Consider the following 26,268-nt stretch of genomic DNA (forward strand, 5'->3'; position numbering starts at 1 on the left):
CTATGTTATATGTCATATGTTATTATATATATTTTTTTTAATTTTTAATTTTAATTTTAATTTTTTTATTTTTATTCTTATCTTGTATTTCCCGTCTACTGCGTAGATGTTGCCTGCCATGTCACAAGAATTTCACTGCTCTGATGACGCTAAGTTATTTGGTGCATGTGACAATAAACTTTGATTTGATTTGATTATATGTTTGTATGTCTTCATTAAACATGACAGACGTCGGTAAACAGCTGGACAAGGCTTTGAAATAACGGATTTCATTAGTACAAAACGTGTAGGCTATGCATTATGCATGGATGCTCTCAGTATGAAAAGGCAAGCATTTTCACTGGGTGTGACCCCTGCCCGCAAAAATATCTGTGCACGTGCCTGATGTGAGGCACTGTCTTTTCTAATCAATGTTGTTTTTTTGTTAGACAGTGTAAAGTGATGAATCGGTGAACGTGACTTGTACTGTAAATGTCTGATCCAGTGATCCAGGTGACAAGAAAACTGAACATTAACACTCAGACAAAGTTATTTCAGTCCACTGCTTCCTGACTGATCAGGATGTTTTTTTATTTAAGTATATTTACATCAACTTTCTCAGAGAGTCAAGTGATGTTCTCTTTAGAGGAGCATCTTCTTCAGGACTCCGTGGATCGCTGAGAGGAAGATGTTGTTTCCCTGCTGGCTGAAGTGCACTCTGTCAGGTAGATAGACTCAGGAGTGGATGTTTGACAACTTCACCTCCAAACTGTTGAACAGCCTTCATCATGAGTTCGTTGACTGTCCTCTGTCACCATTGATGACCCTTGGTTCACCATAGCGCCACGCTTGCCGCTCATTGACGCAGGAGAGTAGGATCCTCGTGGAGGGGAATTCTTTGTGGAGCTGCATCAAGCCCCTTGTCATCTCAACTGCAAGGTTCTTGGCTGGCATGAGTCCCAGATCGTTCCCACCAGTGTGATCGACCAAAATGTCTGGGGCACTCTGCATGGACAGTTTGCTGTAAAAGCGAGGAAGGACTCCACTCCACCGCAGGCCTCCTTTGCCACACCACTCCACTTTCGCATTGAGGCCAAAGTTCAGGCCAAAGCAGTCAAAGGCAGCTTTCTCCCCACAGTGGATGTAGCTCAATTATCCAGATGTGTTTGGGTGAGACTTTTCGTTCCATCACAGAGGGCAGGTCCCAGACAATCCTGTTGATCCTGACCCTAGGTTTAGGATCCACTGGTGGTGTAGGATCCACTTCTGGGGTATGAGGAGCATCAGTGATCATCATGTCTTCCCCAGTGGTTATCCTCTTCGATAATAAATTCCTTTCACAGCTCTTGAGGATTTTCAATGTCGTCAGTGAACTCACTGACGGACCTTTTAATGCCTCCCGAGTGCAGCCTCTGGATGGGCTGATGACGTCGCCCTTTTTCCTCTTCACAGAGCCAGAGCCTCTTCCTCTCCCTTGAGAAGCTTCCTGATTTTCTCTTGCGGATTCCCGACTGCAAAACCTCAGGGAAGGGCCTCGATCTTGATTCGCACTGCATGGTCAATTTCCTCTCAGTCAGAGAACCAAAGCTACGCAGATCAGGCATTTCTCCAAACCTTCTGAAAGCACAATGAGAGCTCGTGAATACACGTATAACTCTAACCTGCAGCAGAAGAGTGATGAACAAATGAGAAAATGTTTTAGTGTTCAATATATGGATTTGTGTTAAACCTGCACTGTGTTCATAATAAACTAGTGTGCGTTTCCTGCTGAACTCCAGCCTATATGAAGACTTGAACATTACAACTTGGGCTTTTGTTGGGATCTGTTGTGCAACATACAATCCCAATCAGAATGGGTTTTATTGCCAAGCAGGTGTACACATAAAAGGAATTTGCTGTGGTGCATTTGTGCATGTTTAAATAAAAAAAAACAGGAATCAAAAGTGAAATATAAAAGTGATATAAGCAGCAGGGAGGGATTGTGCAATAAGTTGTAAGTAAACACTAGAGACTGGATGGACATTAATGATGAAGTTTACCTCAAACCACAATACTTGAGTTTATATATGGACCTTACTGAGTTCAGGCTAAATTAAACAGACATAAATGTACCTGAGTCAGCTTGATTAGTTAGCAGGGGAGCTAACGGAACTCCTGTCTCCGTGGATACAACGCACGCTTCTTCCCGTTACGCAGCCCTCTTTGTGAATTGCGGTGTATCCGCGTCTGCACCTTCGTGCGCCGTTTCCATGGAGGCGAGTGAAACATCGCGAAGGGCGACGAGTTACTTCCGTGTTCGCAGACGATCGTGGAACTGGACCAGAGATGAACAATCGACAGGACCGAGCCGAGGAGAAATAACCGAGGAGATCACAACCGTCAGAGAGGGGAGACAACCGGGGGAGGAACAGAGCGAACAGCGGGGAGCGGAGGTAGAGACTTTAAAACTTACTGGAACAAATAACCTTCAAGAAATAAAACTGACTGGAACAAATAACCTTCACTGCAACAAATACTCTTTCTGGTGCCGACACTTTAAAAGTTCAGGGATTAAGAGAAGCTGCTTCATGCAGCTCTGCAGTGTTTCGATGAGGAGCCTCTGCTCAGGTGAGAGACTGTGGTGCTCCAGGTTATCACCGCAGACTGGACATTGAGTAAATTAGGTTATTTCACACTTTATATGACACTGTGGGCTTTAGGATAAAAAGCAAAGATACTCGTCAAATATACAATAGGATAGAAGTTAAAATAATATGTCAAATGAGAGGACGTGTATATGTTTTGTAGTAAAGATGGAGAACAATAAAAACAATATCGTTATTTGAAAGGAAAGTGACAAAAATATTAATATTGAGTATAAGTATTTTATGTAGGACATTTCATATGGCAAGCATATGAGGTACTCTTTAACCATACAAGCTTGATGGGGAAAAAAAGTATTTAGTCTGTGATTAAAAGCTAATTACAGTCTACTGTTATAAAGACAATAAGATAAAAGAAAATAAAAACTAGAACAGCACTCCACTGTGGCCTCTTATTAAACAACATTTAATTTCACTAGATCATATGACAAGCATAGACTCAATAGGTGTGACTGAAAGCACAATAAGCTGCTTCAGAGTGTATTCTAGGTATTGTGAATATGAAGTACTATACATTTATATAAAGTATGTACATAAATATAGTATGTTCATATACAGTCTATGATTTTGACACGCACAAAAAACAGCACTGGTTAAAGAGAATGCTACTCAAAGACTGTGGAATCATCTCACAGGTTACCCTGGGAAAAATAATAATGAAAAGGTGCATTATTCAGTTTTGTAAGGTTATTATGTCAAACTGCAGTAGTTTGACTAGTAGTTAGTCATATTACAAACACACATGGAACCTATATGTTATTGTACTTGAGGAATGAAAAAGTACTACTACTTTTACTACAACTAACATTTGACTTGTTTTAACAGGTGACAGCAACCAACTGCCCAATGGAGAAATATGAAAAGCTGGCCAAAATTGGCGAGGGTTCCTACGGCGTGGTGTTCAAATGTAAACACAGGGACACTGGTCAAATCGTGGCAATCAAGAAGTTTGTGGAGTCCGAGGACGACCCGGTCATCAAGAAGATCGCACTGAGAGAAATACGTATGCTGAAGGTGAGAAGAGATGAGTATGACTCAAAGAGTATCAGGTTTGTTTACATCTAACACCGTCAGCAGGCATGCAGATCCACATACAGCTCATTAAGTTACTGTTTTTTAAGTTCCTACCTTTTGTCACTTTGTTAGGAATTCATCATGCTTACTATCATCTTACTAATATTACAGCATTATAATAAGGTTTAAAAGACTAAGACAATATGAAGCAGAACTCTGCTGTGGTCCCTTATGAAACATTTAAATTCACTAGATCCAGATTGGATTTTCACCTGCACCTAATTGAACACACTCATGAATATCAGTCCCCTAAACATGGCCATCAAGATCCATGAATTATTCTTAAGAAGAAGGTTGATGTCATTCCACCAAGTTTCATGGTAATCCATCAACTCGTTTTTGTGTAATTCTGCTAACTAGCAGATGAAATCCTTGGCGGAGGTAAAAAAACAAAAACATGCACAACACTATGAGGCTGCAGAAAATAAAAGGTTTCTGAAGGTTGTCAGGGTGGCTGCGGGCCTCAGAGTCTCTGTAGGTTTAATTCAACTTTCTGGCCTGTGAAGTGCTGACATTGAGTGTCCATATCCTCTGTTCATCCTGCAGCAGCTGAAACATGTGAATCTGGTCAACCTGCTGGAGGTGTTCAGGAGGAAAAGACGGCTCCACTTAGTGTTTGAGTTCTGTGAACAAACGGTCCTCAATGAACTGGACAAACACCCTCGAGGGTAAGTCAGCTGATGTAAATATACGAGTATTTCAATATAAAGGAACCATTCTAGGGTAAAGAAAAAAACAATTTGTGAAATTTACAAACTAGTGAAAACATCATTAGGATTATTTTATATTCAGTTTCTGCCAATAAATTCCTTTCACCTAAATCTTACCCACTGGACCTTTAAGGTTTTATTAAAATCTACAACTTTTAACTAAACTAATATTTTATTGGTAATTGTTTATCTTTACTTGAGTGCAGTGTTAAATGCAGGGCCATTAGTTGTAGTGGAGTATTTTTACACTGTTCATTGTTCATAGTGTTATTTTTGTAAGTAAGTAAAGGATCTTAAAATCTCCACTACTACTAAAGTGAGCCTCTCTTTTGAGGAGGTCGTGTTTACCATCCAGTTTAATCATCATGTTTACATTTATTTGTTTAAGAAAGGAAAAGGGGTGAATCAAAAAAGAGGGAGTGAAGACTGTTGCCAAAGAAGTACAACGGTGGCAGCAAAGTTTGGGAGGTCATATAACCTGTGGTCATTAAACAGAATTTCATTTATTTTATTTTTTGTGATGAAGACATAACAGAAAGTCTAAGCAACAATGGTCATTTGCTGACGGACCATTTTTCTTTTTTCCACACAAGACTGTGCAGCAGAAACTCTAGCTGCTCTTGAAAACAAAGGAGCTGTTGCTGTTAGAGACAGGCCTAAGGTTACCGGGGTGACATGAGGACCGTGTAAAGCACCACTTCTTGATTTTAAATCGCTGGAACGATAGATCAGGAAAACTTTTGTTTTGTTTCTCCAATAACAATTGGTTTTCCCTTGTGTCTGGCTCTCTCTGCAGGGTACCTGAGTCTCAACTGAAGAGCATAGTGTGGCAAACGCTGCAGGCTGTCAACTTCTGCCACAAACACAATGTCAGTGTATTTTTATACTGGTATTTGACTTAAAATCTTAATGAAAATCATTTATGATTAATTTGATTTATCACTATTGTGGTTTTGTTTGTTCTAGAGTGCATACAATAATACTTTTATAACATAAGTACATTACATTTATCATTTCCTCTTCTCCATACTGCCCAGGGAGTGATCAGTTACTAATGTGACTACACAGTAAAAGAACTTAACAGTTAAGTTGATTTTAAAATCGAACAAAGACTGTGAATGACTTTGTCCGTAGTTAGAAAGGGATAAATGCACTTATGGCATCTGATTCATCTTTTATGATAGAACTTAACTATGTGAATACATTTCAGCTGAATCATTAAATTAAATAAAACCTCTTTTACACCAATATTAGTGGGTAAACACAAGTTTTTTGAATGTGGGTAAACCCTCTAAAAAGGGAAATTTAATCCTGTCCCATTGGCATTAGGGGCGCTTGCCATCGGTTTTTCCCTGGTACGTCATGGTCTCTGTCCCTAAAGGGGCAAAAGTTACTCTTAATAGTTATTATATCATGTATGTCATTGCAAGAGTAATTTCATTTAGAGTTATTTCAGTGTAGTTCCCAGAACCTTGCTAAACTGACTTGTGTGTTACGTTTTGTGGGGCGAGGGTAAGGGAGCAGGTGGACCCAAAAGGCAGAACAAAAGGTTTTCAATAAAAAGTGTCCTTTAATAAGGAAGGCAGGGTATCAATCCAAAATCCAAAATCATTAGTTAACACAAAATGCTCTTAGGCAAAAACAGAGGAAGGAAACACAAGAGACTTACTGGGGGAAGTAGAAACTGCAACGTGTGGTGGAACAACACAGGGACATGGAAACAGCACCTCGCCACTACGAACTGACAAAGACTTAAATACACACTGAACTAATGAGAAACTAGAGACAGGTGGCACAGGACAAACAGGAGGGCCTGACGAGGGCAGGAAGTCCAGAGGGGAAAACACACAAGGAGCAGAGACTACAAAATAAAACAGGAAACAGATGAACACAGAGGGACAGGGTGAAGCAGCACAGGGTGAAGCAGCAGAGACTACAAAATAAAACGGGAAACAGATGAACACAGAGGGACAGGGTGAAGCAGCACAGGGTGAAGCAGCACAGGGTGAAGCAGCACAGGGTGGACACCTAGGGGAACACAGGAGAGGGACACAGAGAGGGACACAGAGGGTAACACAGGAGTGGGACAAAGAGGGGAACACAGAGAGGGACACAGAGAGGGACACAGAGGGGAACACAGAGAGGGACACAGTGAGTGACACAGAGGGGAACACAGGAGAGGGACACAGAGAGGGACACAGAAAGGAACAGAGTGGGACACAGGAGAGGGACACAGAAAGGAACAGAGTGGGACACAGGAGAGGGATACAGGGAGCAAAACCTTAAAACTTAAGAAAAACACAATCAATGCTTGAAATGAAAACTCTCTTATATAAACACAGGAGATTTGACATTGTGTCTGACAAGCTGGGGTTTCTCTCTTTGGGGGTTTTCTGACTTCCATTAGGAGCCCTTAGCTTTCGATCATCAAATGTGTTGAGGCTTTCTGATCTCTTGCTATTGTTTCTCCACATTAATTCCTCTATTATCAGCATCAATTTAAGCCTCTTTTCTGTGTGTCGTGTTGATCCCTGATGCTGAGCGTTTATGTTCCAGTGCATCCACCGTGATGTGAAGCCCGAGAACATCCTCCTGACCAAAACCGGAGTCATAAAGCTCTGCGACTTTGGCTTCGCCCGCATCCTGAGTACGTCGACCAGAGAGCTGCTGCATTTATGAGCATTTAGTGTTAATGTGCCTCTAATGACTTATTCAACGTGGAACCTATATCATCTCCTGTCGACAGCCTCCACACTTCAGTGTTTCAATAATTGCATTACACAGGAGGACCATTCAGCCAGTTAGTGCACCTCTGTGTAGTGTGTCTCTGTTTACCCATCCTGCCTTAGGTTTCAGTGTTACATTACCATACAATAACGTGCAGTCATTCATCCTGCCTTGTAATCCCCTCCTTACAATGTGTGTGTTACTTAGTGTTCATTATTCAGTATCTAAGTGTAGCTGCATACACCTTATCGTTGTGTGTGTGTTGCTATACCAAACAGGGCCAGAGGATGATTACACAGACTATGTGGCGACCCGCTGGTATCGGGCCCCGGAGCTGCTGGTTGGCGATACTCAGTACGGGCCTCCTGTGGATGTGTGGGCTCTGGGCTGTGTCTTTGCCGAGCTGCTCCACGGGAATCCACTCTGGCCCGGGAAGTCTGACGTTGACCAGCTCTACCTCATCAGAAAAACTCTAGGTAGACTGAAAAGTAGCCATATTTGAGGGAGCTTAAAAATAAGTAATCTACATATGAATACACAAATTTCATTTGCACAATTATGAAGACACATTTTAAAATACTGCATCAAACCTAACTGTCTTGACATGTCCTGATATCAGCAAATTAAATTTACTTGTAGATGATATTTTTTATATATTTATTTATTTAACTCAAACAACATTGATACCTGGTATGAAAAACTACACGAGCACAGACCTACAAACTTGGTGCCATTAATCATTCACCTGTCAGCTTTCACTCCTTTTGGTTGCAAGTTAACTTATATTGAGTTGGCAAACACTGCAAAGATTCGTTGAACTGAAACAAGCAGGTTGGGAGTGAAAGCTCCCTGAAGAAACACAAATTGACTTCTAATTTACCAAACACACACACACACTCCACTTAAACTTTTCTCATTCCTGGCCTCAGGTGACCTGATCCCTCGTCACCAGCAGGTCTTTCGCTCCAACGTGTTCTTCACTGGAGTCAGCATTCCTGAACCTGACACAACGGTAAGAACCCTGTGACCCCACTGGGAGTGCATATGTAACAGATGAAGTGATGACGTGTAGTCAAGGTGAAGTGATTCTGTTTACTTTTGTTGTTAGGAACCTTTGGAAAAGCGCTTCCATGGAGTGTCGCCTCAGGCCCTCCAGGTTATGAAAGTATGTTTTGTTCATTTATTCATATATATGTAAGAGCCTGACTGATATGTCAGATTTGGTCACAACTCTTTAACAACCAAATTTAAGGTATTTGACAGGGCTCTGTCAATGTTTGTGTGAGCAGTCGTGCCTGGTGATGGACCCCGCTCTCCGGCTGTCCTGTGAAGAGCTGCTGGAGCTGCCTTATTTCCAGGAAGAAGGAGCAGCCAACTGGGGCCGTGAGGGTGAGCGCCCAGGAAGACGACATGACAAAGGCTCCCGACGCAGACAGGCAGGGGTGAGTGTGGACCACAATGCCCTAATCATTCCCACAAGTTAAAACTTAAACACTGGGCATGTCCTTGGTCACATAACCGTTACCCTGATCTCTGAGAGAGGAATCAACTCTTAACCACCATCTGAAAACTTTTTGTGGAATTAATATCAAATTAAAGTCAATTCATTTTACTGTATTATATATGCCACCATGTTGAAGCACCATCTCAATAATAAGATAGATTTATTTTACAGAAAATACAGCAATGCAAAAGCAAGAGACTTCAGCTTTCACCAAAAGTGTATTAACCAAAGCAAACAATGACCAAGGAACGTGAAGAAGCTTTACATTGAAGACTTTGAAGGAAGTTTTCATAAACGATATTAAATAAATTTTGTGGTAGGAAGTAAATATATTCTTACTTGACCTCTGACCACTAAATTCTAGAAAAGTTATCTTCTGGCCCAAGAGAATGTTTGTACAAAACTTTAAGAGATTCCTTCATGTCCCGTTCACCAGGCCAGAAATTTGTTTGTGAGGGTTCTGTGGCATTGACCCTTGACCAGGAAAATGTAAACAATTTATCCCAGAGTCCAAGTTAAAATTTGAACCAAATTTGAAGAAATTCCCTCAAGGCATTGTGAGATATCACATTCACGAGGGCAGGATGGCCAACCTGAAAACACTATGCTCTGGCATGTTAAGGCATGAAAATGTTCAAGATGTGCACAACAGATATTTATGTTTATTACTTGTGTTAACCCCCCCCCCTCTCTCTAGGCACAGTACCTGCCTCAGTTACCAAACAGCAACATCTCACCAGCACCGGATGTGAAGAAACAGGTGAAGCATAAATATCACCTGCCCAACATTTAACGATGCATCAAACTGCTCTACGTGTTCGTGTTTGAACTGAGAGACATGGACTTTGTTTCCTGAAATCCTTTGAATACAGTCAACACATTTAAATACACATGCTGTTTATTCTTGGTGTGAGAGTCAGAACGAGTATCAATCCTGTGATCACTTTCACTTGTTCACTTGATATTCTTAACAAGACAAACAAGGAGGAGTTTGGTCAGTGCTGGCGCAAATACAATGGATACTTCATTTTTACACTCTATAAAATCATAGAAAACATCTCATAGGAGTAAGAATCACCAGTGTGCCATCATCACTCAGACATATGTACCAGAATTCTCTTCTTTTCGGGCTAAGTCAGTGTTAACAGCTGATTCATCTCTTTAACCAGTACATTTATTTGTAGATATGTTTTATTGTAGAAAACAATATAGGATAAATAAATGCATTACCTGTAGGTTCAGTAAACATGGAAGCTTTATACTATTAAAACCATAATATATTGCAGTACAATATTTCATACCTAATACTTGATGTGTAAGATCCTAACCAAGTGTTACCAAGGTTTAATAAAACCTGCCATGACAGCCGATACTCGTTTCAGCCTCAGTGTTCGACAATGATCCCTTAAGTCTGACATGGACAGTGATGCAGTGGAACACAAATCCACACACTGACAACCTGACACGCTGCTTGATGGATCACCTTGAACTTATCAGATTACTGACATAACTCCTTGTCATAGCTCACTGAGCAAAGCCCTGTAAACCAGCAGGACTTGATCAAGGATTAAAGGGCCCAACACTTTAAATTGATGGTATTTAACCTGTTACTTGTTCATAATTGAAAAACATTGTCTTACAATTCTTCTCATGTATTATCGTATGATTCCTGCATTTTCTTAAAAAAACAAAGAGCGCAGAGAAATAAAGCAAAAAAACGACCCAAAAAACCAATTTCCGTTCATAAGATGAAACGTCAAATAGTAAGACGGGAGATTCCCTATTAGATAAACTTTGTAAGTTGTATACTCTGTGGTGTAATTAAAATACAAGTGACTAAGTGATATATTAAGCAAGACAGCTTCTCTAAAATCTTTAGTAAACCTGTTGATATATCTGATCTTTTGTATAGTGTAGCGGTTTGTGTCTTGTTAATTGTATGTTTGGCATCGAGGAGGAGGACTGTGCCACAATTTCGTTGTGCTAGTGTATGAAGTACGACCGTGCAATGACAATTAAGTCTTTTGAATTTGAATTTTGAATTGATAAACACTTTGTTAAACCTAAAACATTTGACACATGGACATAGAAGATATAAAAACATGGATTCACACTTTTAGGTGAAGTCATGGCAAACATCAGAGTTATGGGCACAGGAGAAAGAAATACTAAGTCATCTGTCCTGAGTTATGCTGCCATGAAATGTATTGCCTTTGGTATCAAATAATCCACTTTTCAGAAGACGAAGGTCCAATGAATGAATGGATGAAAAAGCAAATTATGCTGTAACTGATCACGATAACCGCGGCGTGGCGATGATGTTGTACGTTCGGGGCAAATTGGCGAAGCTGCTGTACTCAGGGCTTAGGTCAACACTGTCAGGACCTCCGGAACAAGAAAAGGTGAAATGCTGTAGAAGTGACACCAGGAAGAGGAAAAGCTCCATGCGTGCGAGGGACTCTCCAACACAAGATCTCTTTCCTGAGAAATGACCACAAACCAGTGAGAATGAAAATACAGTAAGCACCTGAGACAGAGAATTTTTACATCCCGTCTTTGGCACAAACTCTAAAATCTGTTAAGCAAGCTGGTCCAATGTTCAGCCACATTTTTATGACATAGATGGATATTTAAAAAATAATTCACCTGCAGAAAATGGCATGAAAGCAGGATTTTTCTTTAAATTGCCATTTTGGTCCAGGAAATGCTGCGGATTGAAGGACCAGGGTGTTGCCCACTGTTTTTCCTCTTTGAGCACAGAGTGCAACAAGGGAATGATCAATGTATTCTGTCAACACAAGAGGTGGAACATTTATTATCTGAAAAAAAGGTTGTATCAAGAACACTTCATGCAATGGATCCAGACTACCTTGGGAATTGTGTAGCCCCTGAAAGAGATGTCCTGTAGGGCGTAGTGTGGAACGTTCATGGGAACAATGTCTAACAGACGCTGAATTTCATGGAGAACCGCGTCTGTAAAGGGGAGGGACTTCCTGTCCTCCATGTGAGGATAACGGTGCTGTCCAATCACAGTGTCAATCTCCTGCTGCATACGCTCTTCAGAATGAGGGAACACAGGTGAACACATTTAGTGCAGGAACAATTACTGAAATGTTCAATTACTACATCAACAAAAAAATGTCATCTAAGTGTTTTCCAGTTTGAGCGTCTAAATTCTGAAGAATTGTTTCTAACATATTTTACACACACACGATATTCATCTCAAGAGAGAATGTAGCATTAAAAATAATGTTAGCATTGTAAAGTTTGGTCAAACGAACCACATTAGTCGATCTGAAAACTTTCACAAGATTAACAATGCAGAGATGTGCATTTATGTTCATATTTTACATTAAAAGACATTTAATATTCATTTAATATTGTTTTATGTATTTGGATGTAAGTTTGTTTTCTTTTGATTTATAGTTAATAAAATAAAACAATAAACAATAAAACAGTAAAATATTCTTCTTCATAATGACATTGTAGGAATCAGGAATCATTGCGATATGTGCAATAATAACACATTCTCTCTCTCTCTCTCTACATATATATATATATATATATTGAGGAATATATATGTGAAGTTACAAAGAGCAAGTAAAGTCAAGATGTTGTTTTTCTTTTTGAATCATTAGACCAGTTTCTTCTTATAAACTAGTTTCCACTGGTTGTGACATACCTTGCACTTTGGGATATTTGATGAACACACTTAGTGCAAATCTGATGGTTGAACTGGTAGTTTCTGTTCCTGCCAAATACAGATTTAACACCGTTGACACCAAGTTTTCATAGTGGAATTCTGATGTGGGATCATTTTTTTCCTAAAAGAGCAAGATGAGAACCATTTTACCTTTATGAGAAAACAACCTGCAAGAATAAAATTCAAGATGTCCAAATCTTAGACTTCATATTTATATATAGTTTGCACATTAGTGCTAGTGGTGTTTTGCTGCTGTATCAGGGTCCTAATAATACATTCAACCAATCAGGAGTCAGTCTCAGATTTCTATCATTATTAGTCAGCCCAGAAACAGTGTGATAGGAACGACATACAATTACAGAAACCATCTATAGAAAAATGTATTTAACATGTATTTTGACTTTTTGGTTTTGTCCATGTCCCATCCACTGAGATAGAGGAGGCAGGATTTATGACCTATACTGCAGACAGCCACCATGAAGTGATGCAGATGATTTGGATTCATTTATGTGTCATTTCGTCCATCTTTATATACAGTATGGTTCCAATGCACTAAAGTGACCTTATCCGTACAGCTAGTGGTCAGAAGTTTGCTGTTGATGAACTTTGTTGTACCTGACTGAGTCTGAGCAGGAAGCAGTCAATGTAATCTCTGGGCGAGCTCGTGTCCAGCGTGTCTTCGTGTTCCTGGATCTTTCTCATGATAAAGTTTCTCAGCTCATCAATTCTTGCAAAAAGTGTGTGCTGTCGACCTGGCAGCAATTCCATCAGTCGAGGGAAGACGTTATACAGCTGTGACGGGGAGAGTAAAAGACTAAAGTTAAGTGCCAACCTGAATATGGTCTCCCTGAACTGTCACTCACCCACCCTGCCGCTGCGCATCCTCCCACCTCCTCCTCTCACCTGACCAAAGGGACTGCTGCCAAACTTTAGGACTTCTGAGATTGTCTGCAGCAAGTAGAGGAATTCTTCATCGTCATAGCTGAAGCGCTGACCAAATACCAAGCAGCAGATCACGTTGGATACAGTGCAGCTCAAGTAGAAGGTCGGATCAAAAGATGTATCTGAAGGGAAAATCATTAGAAAGTGTTTGGTCTCAGTTAGAGAACTTTTGATTTGAAATTTCAGATACAATGTGGGTGAATAAAAATTTGTGCACGAGCTTCAAAGAGACCTTTTTATTTCAACAACTTTCTTTCACAGCATTAACTTCTCTTGAATTAGGTTCACAAGTAACAAGTGGCATTAGTTTGCTGAGTTTGGTCCGTGAGAGCAGAGAATGAACAAAGTGAAAACTGTAAACATCTGTTCCTGCACATTGAAATATGTCCCAGCCTGCAGTTTTGACTTAAAAAGATTAATTATAGCTCAAATCTACTGACTGGTTTATCAAGCAAAAAGTGACAAACTAAACCTAAACTAACCCTGTCACCCAAAAAACATGCAGACATAAAATATCAAATATTCTCTTTGGCAGAATCTGGCAGATATTCATTAAAGTTTTTTAAAAAGTCAGCTCTTCATATTTGTCTTAAAAAATACAAGTCAAGATCTCCTGCTGTTTTTACAGTTCATTTAAAGCTGTTTCAGCCTGATTGATAAATACACTGACAGTGAGTGCACAGTTATCCTCCAGGTACTCTACATACCTTTCAAACTGTTAAAGCGGGCCACCAGATGACTGCTCTCCTCCTGGATCCACTCTTCCATCCCCTTGCGTCCCATTCCAAAGTCTCTGAGAGTTGTCAAGGTGAAACGCCTCAACTGCCGCCAGCGCTCTCCATTACTGATCACCAAACCTTGGAAAATGAAAAGATGGCTTAAAGAAAAAAAAAAGAAATCTGGCCTCCACATTCAAAGCAAACAGGCAGCTTGTTGCTATATAAGAGTCTAGGGTGCAATAAAACAAGAGGGCCGGATGGAAACACAGATTTGCAGTCTGGTGTTAACTACAAGAATCCCATAATACCATAGCCCTTGGTGGCTCTGAACAGGAAAGGAATCTGTCCTCTGCCTGTGAAGTCATCTGCTTGGTCCACCAGTGCCTCCTTCACAGTGTCGTACCCAACCAGAACCACAATGCGCTGACGGCCCAGATACACAGTCATCACAGGGCCGTAGCTTTCACTGAGCTGGAGGTTAAATACAACAACAAAGATGAATGGGATTCTTGTACAGAATTATGAGGAACAAAGTAAAAATGCCCAACGTGAAGCAGAAAGCAAGTCAGACACACTGGAATAATCACTGAAACACATATAGGTCATATGAAAATATCTATATCAAAATTATACTTCTGTGATTTAGTCCCAGAACAAACAAAAGGGCTACACATTGAAAATAATTAGATTACCCTTCATTTTTACATGTACTCTTATACAAAAAATACAGTCCAAATACTTATGCCTTCATCAGGGTGTACTGATGAGAAAGAGTAATTGTTTGCAGTCACTATACTTCCATTTTCTATATTATTTATTGTGCAATGCCCCTAGAGGCCAGGTAAAATACTGCATGTTTTCACCTTGCACACCTGCGACTGCAAATAATGCCTCTTTATGAAGGCATGCGCCAAAACGCCTTGGTGTGTTTTAAAGCTTCAAGCCCACTGAGATAAAGAAGTCAACAATGGGACCAACTTCCTCATAATGTGTGCGTGCGTGCGTGCGTGTGTCTTACCTTGCACATGGTTTTGAACGGGGCCCTCTTGTCCAGCTGCAGCAGGTTTCCTATGAGGGGCAGGCCTGAGGGTCCTGGAGGTAACCTCACCTGAGCCCGACTCCTCAGACTCAGCAGCCACAGCACAGAGAGGACCAGCCCCACCGCTAAAACTACAGTCACGTCCATAACGTGCCGGTGAACCGGGCCCCGTCGTCTCTCGGACTCAAACACCACTTGTTGTCTGGCCCACTTATTGTCCCGCTGAAGACACAGAGGTCACACTGAGTAACTACAGCTCTGTGAGGAGTCGCTGAGGACGTGCACTGCTCCGACTGTGTCTCATGTCTGCGTGTTTCCACTTTATCTGAAACATAAACACACCAAACAAATACACAGACTCAACCATTAGCCAAAGGTTAGGCATACGGCAATTAGGTAATTGCCTTATGCCCCGAAATACCAGCGGGCCCATTAAGAACCGTATAAACTTATGGTTACGATTTATTTTAACTATTTAACTATCCGTTAATTAATCATTTCTTTCTTAAAGTCCATAAGCTAAAACGGCAGCAGAATGGCTATAATTCAAAAGTAACTAATGTCTCTGCAACCCCCCTCTACAATGGACTATTCCATTAACGCGTTCACGGAAGTGATTCAGGGTGTAAACACAAAGTGGCGAAAAGTGTTGCGCACTTAAAAACAACTAGTTCACTTCATACAAATGAAAACGAACCAGCTCACATTCATTTGTTCCGTTTTTTATTGGGATGATTTAGATGATGGTCATGTGTTTAGTTATTAATCGATGGTGTCGGATCAGGAATCTGTGTCGCTGCGGTCATTTTAACACCGAGTCCTGTGTGTCTCCTCTCGTGTTGTTCTTGAGCGCACACATTATGTGGATGACTTATTGTTCATGATGTTTGAAATGCAGCCTCATTAACTCTGGAATCAAACAGACACTGAGTTGCCCCATGTACTGATCAGGTCCTGATCACTAGTGATGGGCGTTTATTAGTTACAGTGAGAGCAGCTCAGGGTGGAGGAGGAAACAGAAACTCCAGCTTCAGCTCTGATCACTGAGCAGCTGTGACCAGAGGAACTCTGTGTCTCACTGTTTCCACTGAAGTTCAACTAAGTCTCTGACCTGCTGCTTCATGAACGAGCTCTGATCTCACTGTGTGTGTGTGTGTGTGTGTGTGTGTGTGTGTGTGTGTCGCTCTGAGCGAATGAGCGCTCACACGAACACATTTTCACTGCCCCTGGTATTTCACATGAGAGCCTTTACGATGTTGATTAAAAAAACGTGAGCATTGAGATAAAAACATTCAAGGGAGAGAAAGAAAAAGACAGGGACAAAGAGAAATGGTAATCATGTATATTTTATTATTTCAGGAACTCCATAATTGACCTCCTATTTCCTTGTGTGTTATCTTCTCACTTAATCAAAACAAGACAGAGGCCTATCATCAACTTAACCCGAGATCCTGCTGAAAACCAAGGTTATAGATGACAGATGAAATCAGAGTTTCATTACATGCTGTATACTGTGTTTATCTGCTGTGTATATGACAATAAACATCTTGAATTTTGAATGGATAATAAGGTTCATTCTTGTTGTATAAAAAAACAACCTTACATTTATAAAAAGCCTTTGAAATGTTGATGAGAAGCTGTTACTAAGATAAGATAAAACTTTTCTGATCAAATTCAGTTGTAACAAGAACTATACTGAGACTATACTTTCGGTAGAGAATATATAATCTGAGTAGAGTCTTTATACTATGAGTATAGGCTATATAGTCTGAGCACAGTTTGCATAATCTCAGTGTAGTTTAATGTATAGTCTATAAACTCTAAGCACTGTATGTAAAGGAGCTCTGTTCACCGTGGTGTAGCGATGACCTGGTACATGCGGGGCACACTAGTGAAGCTGCTGTATTCTGGATCAAGGTTGATGCTGTCGGGGCCTTCAGCACAGGAGAAGGTGAAATGCTGCAGCAGAGACACCATGAAGATAAACAGCTCCATACGAGCCAGAGTCTCACCAACACACGCTCTTTTCCCTGTGAAGAGACACAAACAGATTCGTATGAGGTTGTCAGCGGCTACACCAGGTTGTTAATGTTCGTTAAGTGCTGATATGTTTTTTTTCACCTGCAGCAAATGGCAAGAACGCAGGATTTTTCTTGAAGTTTCCGCTGTGGTCCAGGAAGTGCTGAGGGTTAAAGGTCCAGGGAGTCGCCCACTGTTTTTCATCTTTGAGCACAGAATGCAACAAGGGAATAATCACAGTGTCCTGTCGAGACAAAACATCAGGTCAGTGTAATATGACGCAGTGTTGCATGAATGTGACATCATGAACTTGAGGGTACCTTGGGGATAGTGTAACCCCTGAAAGAAATGTCCGTCAGTGCGTAGTGAGGGAGGCTGAAGGGGACAATGTCCAGAAAACGCTGCACCTCGTGGATGACAGCATCTGTGAAGGGGAGGGACTTCCTGTCCTCCATGTTGGGGCACCGGTCTCGTCCAATCACACTGTCAATCTCCTGCTGGATCTTTTCTACATAAAATGCAAATAGTCATTTATTAATATTATTAGTTGGCTATGTTTAAGATAAAGATGGTAGGGGAAGTACCTTGTATGTTTGGGTATTTGATGAACACACTGATGGCGTATCTGATGGTGGCGCTTGTGGTTTCTGTTCCCGCCAGGAACAGATTCATCACTGTTGACACCAAGTTGTCGTGGTGGAACTCAGTGGTGGGATTGTGCTTTTCCTTTGGAGGAAAAAGAAATCAGATGCAAATCAAACTTTAAATTATCAAAGGCAATGCAAGTTTATTTATACAGCACATTTCAACAAGGCAGTTCAGTGTTAGTGTGAGTTAAATACAAAATAAAAGAATAAATATGTAGAATAATAAATAAAAGTGCAGTGTAAGAAATTAGATTGTTTTAATAATAGACATATAGGAATTTTCAGCATTGATTTAAATGATCTAAGATTTGCAACTGAAATAAAATATACTTTACGCAGCAGGTGTCAAAGTCCAACTGTTAAAAATGTTAAATAAAATAACCAGACAACAAAAACATGACATATATTTGGAAAACAAGAGAGTACACATTGATGCAAAGGCCAGTTTGAATAAATTTGTTTTCAGCTGCTGTTAAAAGAGATCACAGCCCTTGTGTTGACAAGAAGACTGAATGTTCCACTCTCGTGTGGTTTCATGCACCCGGATCAAAAAATAAGAAAACGAATGATCCTGAAGTTCTTTCTGACCTGGTCAGTTCGGATGAGGAAGCTGTCGATGAAGTCTCGTGGGGAGCTGGGGTCAAGTGTCTCTTTATGCTCTAGGATTTTCATCTCAATAAACTCTCTAACCCCCTCTGCTCGATCAAAAACAGTCTGATGGTAGCCAGGAAGAAGGTCCATCAGCGAAGGAAACATGTTGTACATCTGTGGGAGAGACGCACACACATTCTATTAATATTTTGAGAAACTGTTATACAATAGTTCTCTTATTATGTCTAGAGGATGATGTAAAGACACCAAATGAAAAGGACCATCCCCCCCTTCACTTACCTGACCCAGAGGACTACTGGCGAACGTTAAGAAATCAAAAACAATGTTGAGGAGGTACAGGAACTGCTTGTCTTCATAACTGAAGCGTTGGCCAAACACCATGCAGCAGATCACATTGGACACAGTGCACATCACCAAGACGGTTGGGTCAAACTGAGCAGCTGGAGGAGACAAGCAGAACACAGTTGGACTGATGTTTTTCCCTCTGTCTTTGTCAGGTCATCTGTTCAGTTTTGGTTGGATCAGTTTGAGGATCACCCGAGTTTGTCTGCCTGCCTCCTGAGAGTAAGCCTGTTATTTTGCGATTGAAGGTTTTTACCCGCACATCCTTTGTTTTTGGCATATAGGCTATTTCAACAAGCAGAAAGACCCAGGGTTTTGATTTTTAATATGAGTTGACAGTGCCGCCATTCTATCATGCCGTCAGCAAATGTTCCTTCAAATGTTAAAAGCAAAAAACTATTTGGGGATACTAAAATTGTCAGCTTAAATTCAAGCTTGTCATGGTCAAGAGCCTTTCCAAACCTACAAATGTACAACCAGCTCAATCAGGACATTTCAACAAACTGATATTGTCTTTTTTGAAAGCATAAACAGTGACCTGGGCGAAAAAGTTTGCATCTTTAAACGTTGATTTAAAGGTGTATTGCAACTTGGGTTCTGTTTTGTCACTAAATGCTTGAAGCCTTTTACTTGAGAGCAAAAACTTTGGCATTGAACTCTGTGTTTACATAGACATCTCGGCCTACTTACTCTCTGGAATGTAGGTTACTCTGTGGCAACCTTTAAATAATGTCATTCAATCATTAACTTTTATTGATCTATATGAATTGTAAAGACATCAACAACAATAGTGTGTAGTTTCAGAATGATCAGATGATCTCCTCCAATGAGACGTGTTATTGAATTGCAGCTTTAAAATCCCCTGTTTTGAGTCTTGGTTAGTCAAGGCTGTGATTGAAGGGTTTTTTGCAGGTTATGTAAAGTATTCAGGGTTTACTTTGCACAAAGTGCCGCCAGAAAGAGATGAAGATTAAAGAGCTGAAGTAAAAGAGATAAACACACAGAGCGTTTCCAACAAAGCTTCCACACTCGCTTTTCTGTCGTTGACCAACTGTTCCATCCCTGAGAGTCGACTGCAACACTGTGTCACCCTTTACTTATCTTATGCATCATCTCTTTTTGCGTCTGTTCAGTGTATTTTGTGAAGGCTGTCATATGCACCTATAAAAGTTACTTAACATTTTCTTTTTTTTTTGTAAATATGTTTGATTGTTTTTTCACAATTATTATCCCACAGAGATGAAAGATACAGAACATATGCATGTCACTTCAATTTACACATTTATCTACAAAATGTAGAAGTGCATTGTTCAGCAGATACGTTGACACAGTGAGTTCACCATTCCCATCCCCTCCCACCCACATTAAAAACATTTTCTTTATTCTCAGTGTCACTTCATTGTCAGGGGTACAATTTAGCTCTAAAAAAATTTAACTCAGGTTATGCAATAATCTTGTTCCACATTAAACAATTTTTAATCAACAGCTGCAAACACACCTTTGAACGAGTCAATGCGACCCCTCAGGTGTTTGCTCTCCTCCTGGATCCACTCCTCCATGCCCTTACGTCCCATCCCAAAGTTCCTCAGGGTCGACAGGGTGAAACGTACCAGCTGGCGCCATCGCTCCCCATTACTGACCCCTAAACCTGACAAAGAGGGTGTAGATGCAGAGACATGCAGGAATGAAACCACTGAGAAATCACTGCTCCATTGCAGATTTGTCTCGTGTTACCGTATCCCTTGGTAGCTTTGATCAGAAATGGCAGCGGTCCTCTGCCCATGAAGTCATCAGCCTGGTCCACCAGAGCCTCCTTCACTGCATCATACCCGACCAGAACAACTGTCCGTTGCCGGCCCAAATAAAAGGTCATCACTGGACCGTAGGTTTCACCGAACTAGAATAAGACAGTATTTTACTAGTACTAGAGAAAGTTCAAGTTCAGATGAAGTAGCTGCGATTGAGCAACAACAGCTCTCAGTTATTGTTTGCAAATCCTGACAAAAAAGTTCCTGAACTCACCTTGAGGAAACTTTTAAAAGGTGCATTTCTGTCCAGTTGTGGAAGGTTCCCTACAAGAGGGAGGGCAACAGGTCCTGGAGGTAAATTATACTTCTTACTGCTTTTTACTGTTAAAACCAACAGTAGAGCTAAGATTAGCCCTGCTAATATCACTGTTATAGTAAAGTACATGATGCTCTGCTATTGTCTGCTCTTTGAACAGATCTTATATCCCAAATATTTGTACTTTTGACAGAAAGGCTCTGGGCCACAGGTGAGTCACATGGTTTACTAAAGTTGTCCGTTACAAAACTGTTGTTGTCATTGGAGTAAAGCCAGTGTGAAGTGACACCGCCCCCACATCTCGTCTCAACGTCTGGATAAACAAGTCTGTCTTTCCCGAGGCCAATGGAGAAGAAGCCAACAGAAACGAAAAACATTTCACGTAATTTGTAACGTATCTATCACTTGTCATACTGGAATTGTTCCACATCTGACATGGAGGGTCACACATCCACCAGCACTCTCACCTGAGGACCTCTCAACTTTGGAGCCATGGGTCCACCTACTGCACATGTTGGACCATGAGGGAGGCAGGAGTGCCCGGGGGGACCAACGCGCCCTTGGAAGACCATGCCAACGTCCACGTGGAGATTCCCGGGATGGATTCAAGCCCATGACCTGAGACTGTGAACCCCCCCCCCCCCGCCTTAATTTCCTTTTGTTCCCCTATTTTTTTTTCTCCACTTATCCCACTGAGCCCGGTTCTGCCGGAGGTTTCTTCCACCTGGGAGTTTTTCCTCCCTGCTGTAGCTCATGCTTGCTCAGTGAAAGGGAACAAGTTGAATTTTGTCTTTTTTAAGATCTTGGACTTTTGTGCAGTACCATGAGACAATTGTTTGTTGTGATACTGTGCTATATAAATACATTTGATTGATTGATTGATTGATTGATTGATTGATTGATTGATTGATCTGAGAAACCTGCATTTTCAAACAGGACACCAATAGCCTACAGGATTGATATTCAGGAGGGGTCTGCTATTGAAAGCTAGAAGAACTTCCCCCTCTTGCTCTTTCCTGTACCCACTTAGATGCTCTTAAATGGTTATTTTTCAACATTGTTTGGCAAAATGTTGTCTTCAGAAGCAGATTGATGTGTTTTTTGTTTTTGCAACAAGTTTTGAACAGCAGATATGTGGTGACTGAGTATTACTGAAACAGACTCCGGTATAGATTTACTTGTGTCACTTTTATAGCTTAATAGTAAAAGATAAAATAACCAAGACACAGATCATGATGAAAATGCACAGCTTGCATAACTTGAGAAGGAAAATAAAACACTAAATTATAATCAAGTTGAAAAATAAAATACATTGAATGCATAAATCCAAGTAAGATATGTTAAAAAGACAAAAAGATGTGTGATGTGTATAAAGATGTGTATATATATTCCCCTAGTATATATATACTAGGTATATATAGTATATATATACTAGGGGAATATATAATCAAAATACACATATGAATTTACACATTAATGGACAACCTCTAAAAAGACATATTCTATATTCGTGTGCAGTCTGTATAGTCAGAATATAGTCTGACATAGTCTATATAGTCTGAGTACAAACAGTATAGTCAGAATATAGTCTGACATTGTATTCATAGCCCGGTGACAGTCTTGCACTGTGAGTTTAGTCCAATACATTTATAGTCTCACAAAGTCTAAATACTAGTACGAGAGTAGTGTGTATATTCTGCATGGAGCTCCTCTGTTCACCGTGGTGTAGCGATGATCTTGTATCTGCGAGGCATGTTAGCAAAGCTGCTGTACTCAGGGACGAGGTTGATGCTGTCGGGGCCTTCAGCGCAGGAGAAGGTGAAATGTTGCAGCAGAGACACCAGAAAGATAAAGAGCTCCATACGAGCCAGAGACTCACCAACACATGCTCTTTTCCCTGCGAAGAGACACAACACAAACAGATTAAACAATGATTAATGGGACACTAAACTATCACAGATTCGTATGAGGTTGTCAGCGGCTACACCAGGTTGTTAATGTTCGTTAAGTGCTGATATGTTATGTTTTACCTGCAGCAAATGGCAAGAACGCAGGATTTTTCTTGAAGTTTCCGCTGTGGTCCAGGAAGTGCTGAGGGTTAAAGGTCCAGGGAGCCGCCCACTGTTTTTCGTCTTTGAGCACAGAATGCAACAAGGGAATAATCACAGTGTCCTGTCGAGACAAAACATCAGGTCAGTGTAATATGACGCAGTGTTGCATGAATGTGACATCATGAACTTGAGGATACCTTGGGGATAGTGTAACCCCTGAAAGAAATGTCCGTCAGTGCGTAGTGAGGGAGGCTGAAGGGGACAATGTCCAGAAAACGCTGCACCTCGTGGATGACAGCATCTGTGAAGGGGAGGGACTTCCTGTCCTCCATGTTGGGGCACCGGTCTTGTCCAATCACACTGTCAATCTCCTGCTGGATCTTTTCTACATAAAATGCAAATAGTCATTTATTAATATTATTAGTTGGCTATGTTTAAGATAAAGATGGTAGGGGAAGTACCTTGTATGTTTGGGTATTTGATGAACACACTGATGGCGTATCTGATGGTGGAGCTTGTGGTTTCTGTTCCCGCCAGGAACAGATTCATCACTGTTGACACCAAGTTGTCGTGGTGGAACTCAGTGGTGGGATTGTGCTTTTCCTTTGGAGGAAAAAGAAATCAGATGCAGAAAACAAACTTTAAACCATTTGAATACACTTAATGCAGCAGGTGCCAAAGTACAATTGTTAAAACATTTTAAAAATAAAAGAACCAAACAACAAAACATGACACATATTTAGAAAGAAAAATAGTACACATCAATACAAAGGCCAGTTTGAATAAATGTGTTTTCAGCTGCAGAGATCACAGCTCTTATGTTGAAGAAGATTGTTCTACTGTGTCGGAGCTAAATGCACAATATCTCTCAGTGTGGTCTCATGTTTCCTAAACAAAACTAATGATCCTGAAGTTCTTTCTGACCTGGTCAGTTTGGATGAGGAAGCTGTCGATGTAGTCTCGTGGGGAGCTGGGGTCCAGTGCCTCTTTATGCTCTCGGATGTTCATCTCGATAAATTCTCTCACCTTGTCTATTTGGGCAAAAATGTAGTGCTGGTACCCAGGAAGACGCTCCATCAGCCAGGGGAAGATGTTGTACATCTGTTGGAGAGACACACACACCATAGCTTTGTAAAATGCTATGTGTATAGCCTATGTTTTGGGAAACTGTTACACAATATTTCTCTTGTTATGTCTTGAGGATGATATAAAGACACCAAATGAAAACCGGACTAAAGACAGTTGTCCCTCTAGGCCCATCCCCACCTCCACTCACCTGACCCAGAGGACTATTGACGAACTTTAAGATTTCAGATATGATGTTGAGGAGTTGCAGGAACTGCTTGTCTTCATAACTGAAGCGTTGGCCAAACACCATGCAGCAGATCACATTGGACACGGTGCGGCTCAACAAGAATGTTGGGTCGAATGGAGCAGCTGGAGGAGACAAGGAGAACACGGTGTTAGTTCTCATCAGAAGAGAAGAAATGACAATGGAGAGACTCAAAAACAACCATCAACCTACAATGCAACCTACAAACCATCAATTATCATTATTATATATATTATATTATTTAAAGTCTTCAATTAACAGAGAACTGCAGAAAGAACCTGGCTCTGCACAGGGAACCTTTTTGCTGTGAGTTGACACTGACAGTGCTAACCACTGCTCTGCCGTGCCGCCCGCAAATGTTCTCTCAAATGCCAAAAGCCAAAAAATAAACTCTTTTGGGATTTTATCATTTTCAGAGTAAATTCAATTTGTTAAATAATAGTTTATCAGTCGTAATTGAGGTAAAAGTTTGAAATAATCGTGATATTGATTTGAAGTCATATCGCCCAGCACTACCTATGGCAAAGTTTTCAGTAATTTAATTCAATCATTCACTTTTATTGATCTATATCGATATCAATAAATACATCAACAATAAGAAGGAAATATTGTTACTGTTTTGAGTCTTGGTTAATCAAGGCTGTGACTAAAGGGTTTTTTGCAGGTTATGTAACATATTCAGTGTTTACTTTGCACAAACTGCTGTCAGAAAGAGATAAGGATAAAAGAGCTGAAGTAAAAGAAATAAACACACTTCCAATTAGAGATAAATGCAATTGCAACAAAGCTTTTCTGTTGACTGCACCACTAAGTGCAAACCAATGTGTGAAATCTGTTTTCTTATAACAACAGCTGCAAACACACCTTTGAATGAGTCTATGCGACCCCTTAGGTGATTGCTCTCCTCCTGGATCCACTCCTCCATGCCCTTACGTCCCATCCCAAAGTCTCTGAGGGTCGACAGGGTGAAACGTCGTAGCTGACGCCATCGCTCCCCGTTACTGATCCCCAAACCTGACAAAGAGGGATGGATACAGAGACATGCAGGAATGAAACCACTGAGAAATCACTGCTCCTTGTATATAGATTTAAAGTGTCTCATGTTACCGTAGCCCTTGGTAGCTTTGATCAGAAACGGCAGCGGTCCTCTGCCCGTAAAGTCATCAGCCTGGTCCACCAGAGCCTCCTTCACTGCATCATACCCGACCAGAACAATGGTCCGCTGCCGGCCCAGATGAAAGGTCATCACTGGACCGTAGGTTTCACCGAACTAGAATAAGACAGTATTTTACTAGTACTAGAGAAAGTTCAAGTTCAGATGAAGTAGCTGCGATTGAGCAACAACAGCTCTCAGTTATTTTTTGCAATTCCTGACAAAAAAGTTCCTGAACTCACCTTGAGGAAACTTTTAAAAGGTGCATTTCTGTCCAGTTGTGGCAGGTTCCCTACAAGAGGGAGGGCAACAGGTCCTGGAGGTAAATTATACTTCTTACTGCTTTTTAAAGTTAAAACCAACAGTAGAGCTAAGATTAGCCCTGCTAATATCACTGTGGTAAAGTCCATAATGCTCTCTCTCTCTCACACTCTGTGAAAAGCTCTCATGTCCTGATTATTTGTACAATTCACAGGGAGCTCACATGGGTGTTGCAGGTCAGAGTTGAACCATGTGATTCTATTGTGAACCTACAGATTTATATAAATTATATAAATACAACCATTTTCCTGCCAGTGATCTTTGACTTTATATGGACAATAACAAGTTAGTCACTTCCCCTCTCTTCCCTGAGGCTGATGCTGACAGAACAAATTAAAAATGTATGTGAATAAAAGATATCTATTAATTTGTATTAATTTAAAGAACAGGAGGATTGACCTTTTGTGCTAAATTTAGGGGTTTGAATAGCAGATATCTGGTTCCAGCTTTAACTGAAACTGACTTGTTCTGATCCACTTCAGTGATTGGCCTGTGTCACTTCCCTGCACTGATATGGAATATCTCAACACATATATACAATGGTTTATAATCCTGATTTAAAAAGGTTAAATACTGGATTTAGAAAGACCAAATGTGGTTATCACTGACCCCTCACAGAATGCACTGACTTTTCCTTTCTGTGTTGAGTTTTCATATTCTCCATGCACAGCTTTGCATTTGAATTGT

General features: G+C 40.7%; 4 protein-coding genes across 5 annotated transcripts; 1 reads left to right on the forward strand and 3 right to left on the reverse strand.

The window, feature by feature from the left end:
- The first annotated feature begins 2,121 nt into the window (after nucleotides 1-2,121).
- On the forward strand, nucleotides 2,122-9,526 carry LOC109630224 (cyclin-dependent kinase-like 1). Of its 2 annotated transcripts, none has more exons than XM_069533781.1 (10): nucleotides 2,122-2,411; nucleotides 3,447-3,635; nucleotides 4,242-4,363; nucleotides 5,202-5,274; nucleotides 6,962-7,052; nucleotides 7,411-7,608; nucleotides 8,062-8,144; nucleotides 8,241-8,297; nucleotides 8,422-8,574; nucleotides 9,334-9,526. In XM_069533781.1, exons 1-10 carry the CDS (start codon nucleotides 2,229-2,231, stop codon nucleotides 9,427-9,429), a joined length of 1,245 nt encoding a protein of 414 aa, XP_069389882.1. In that variant the 5' UTR covers nucleotides 2,122-2,228; the 3' UTR covers nucleotides 9,430-9,526. The 2 variants fall into 2 exon arrangements, with proteins under 2 accessions (XP_069389882.1, XP_069389883.1); XM_069533782.1 differs by having other exon boundaries at nucleotides 2,383-2,586.
- Nucleotides 9,517-15,659, reverse strand: LOC109630038 (cytochrome P450 2G1-like). Its single transcript, XM_020088047.2, has 9 exons — nucleotides 15,019-15,659; nucleotides 14,309-14,471; nucleotides 13,989-14,138; nucleotides 13,243-13,403; nucleotides 12,955-13,131; nucleotides 12,319-12,460; nucleotides 11,506-11,693; nucleotides 11,283-11,424; nucleotides 9,517-11,117 (listed from the first exon to the last, which is right to left on the reverse strand). The coding sequence occupies exons 1-9, from the start codon at nucleotides 15,184-15,186 to the stop codon at nucleotides 10,930-10,932; spliced, it is 1,479 nt and encodes a 492-aa protein (XP_019943606.2). The 5' UTR covers nucleotides 15,187-15,659; the 3' UTR covers nucleotides 9,517-10,929.
- Nucleotides 15,660-16,367: 708 nt separating this feature from the next.
- LOC138411972 (cytochrome P450 2A10-like) lies at nucleotides 16,368-20,905 on the reverse strand. The gene is made up of 9 exons (XM_069533780.1): nucleotides 20,682-20,905; nucleotides 20,394-20,556; nucleotides 20,158-20,307; nucleotides 18,597-18,757; nucleotides 18,294-18,470; nucleotides 17,643-17,784; nucleotides 17,379-17,566; nucleotides 17,161-17,302; nucleotides 16,368-17,069 (listed from the first exon to the last, which is right to left on the reverse strand). Exons 1-9 carry the CDS (start codon nucleotides 20,850-20,852, stop codon nucleotides 16,888-16,890), a joined length of 1,476 nt encoding a protein of 491 aa, XP_069389881.1. The 5' UTR covers nucleotides 20,853-20,905; the 3' UTR covers nucleotides 16,368-16,887.
- A 987-nt stretch (nucleotides 20,906-21,892) lies between these two features.
- LOC109630223 (cytochrome P450 2G1-like) lies at nucleotides 21,893-25,704 on the reverse strand. The gene is made up of 9 exons (XM_020088264.2): nucleotides 25,503-25,704; nucleotides 25,215-25,377; nucleotides 24,972-25,121; nucleotides 24,051-24,211; nucleotides 23,699-23,875; nucleotides 23,236-23,377; nucleotides 22,972-23,159; nucleotides 22,754-22,895; nucleotides 21,893-22,620 (listed from the first exon to the last, which is right to left on the reverse strand). Exons 1-9 carry the CDS (start codon nucleotides 25,668-25,670, stop codon nucleotides 22,439-22,441), a joined length of 1,473 nt encoding a protein of 490 aa, XP_019943823.2. The 5' UTR covers nucleotides 25,671-25,704; the 3' UTR covers nucleotides 21,893-22,438.
- Nucleotides 25,705-26,268: the final 564 nt, after the last annotated feature.

This window comes from Paralichthys olivaceus, chromosome 11 (genome assembly GCF_024713975.1).
Source record: "Paralichthys olivaceus isolate ysfri-2021 chromosome 11, ASM2471397v2, whole genome shotgun sequence".
Taxonomy (NCBI): Eukaryota; Metazoa; Chordata; class Actinopteri; order Pleuronectiformes; family Paralichthyidae; genus Paralichthys; species Paralichthys olivaceus.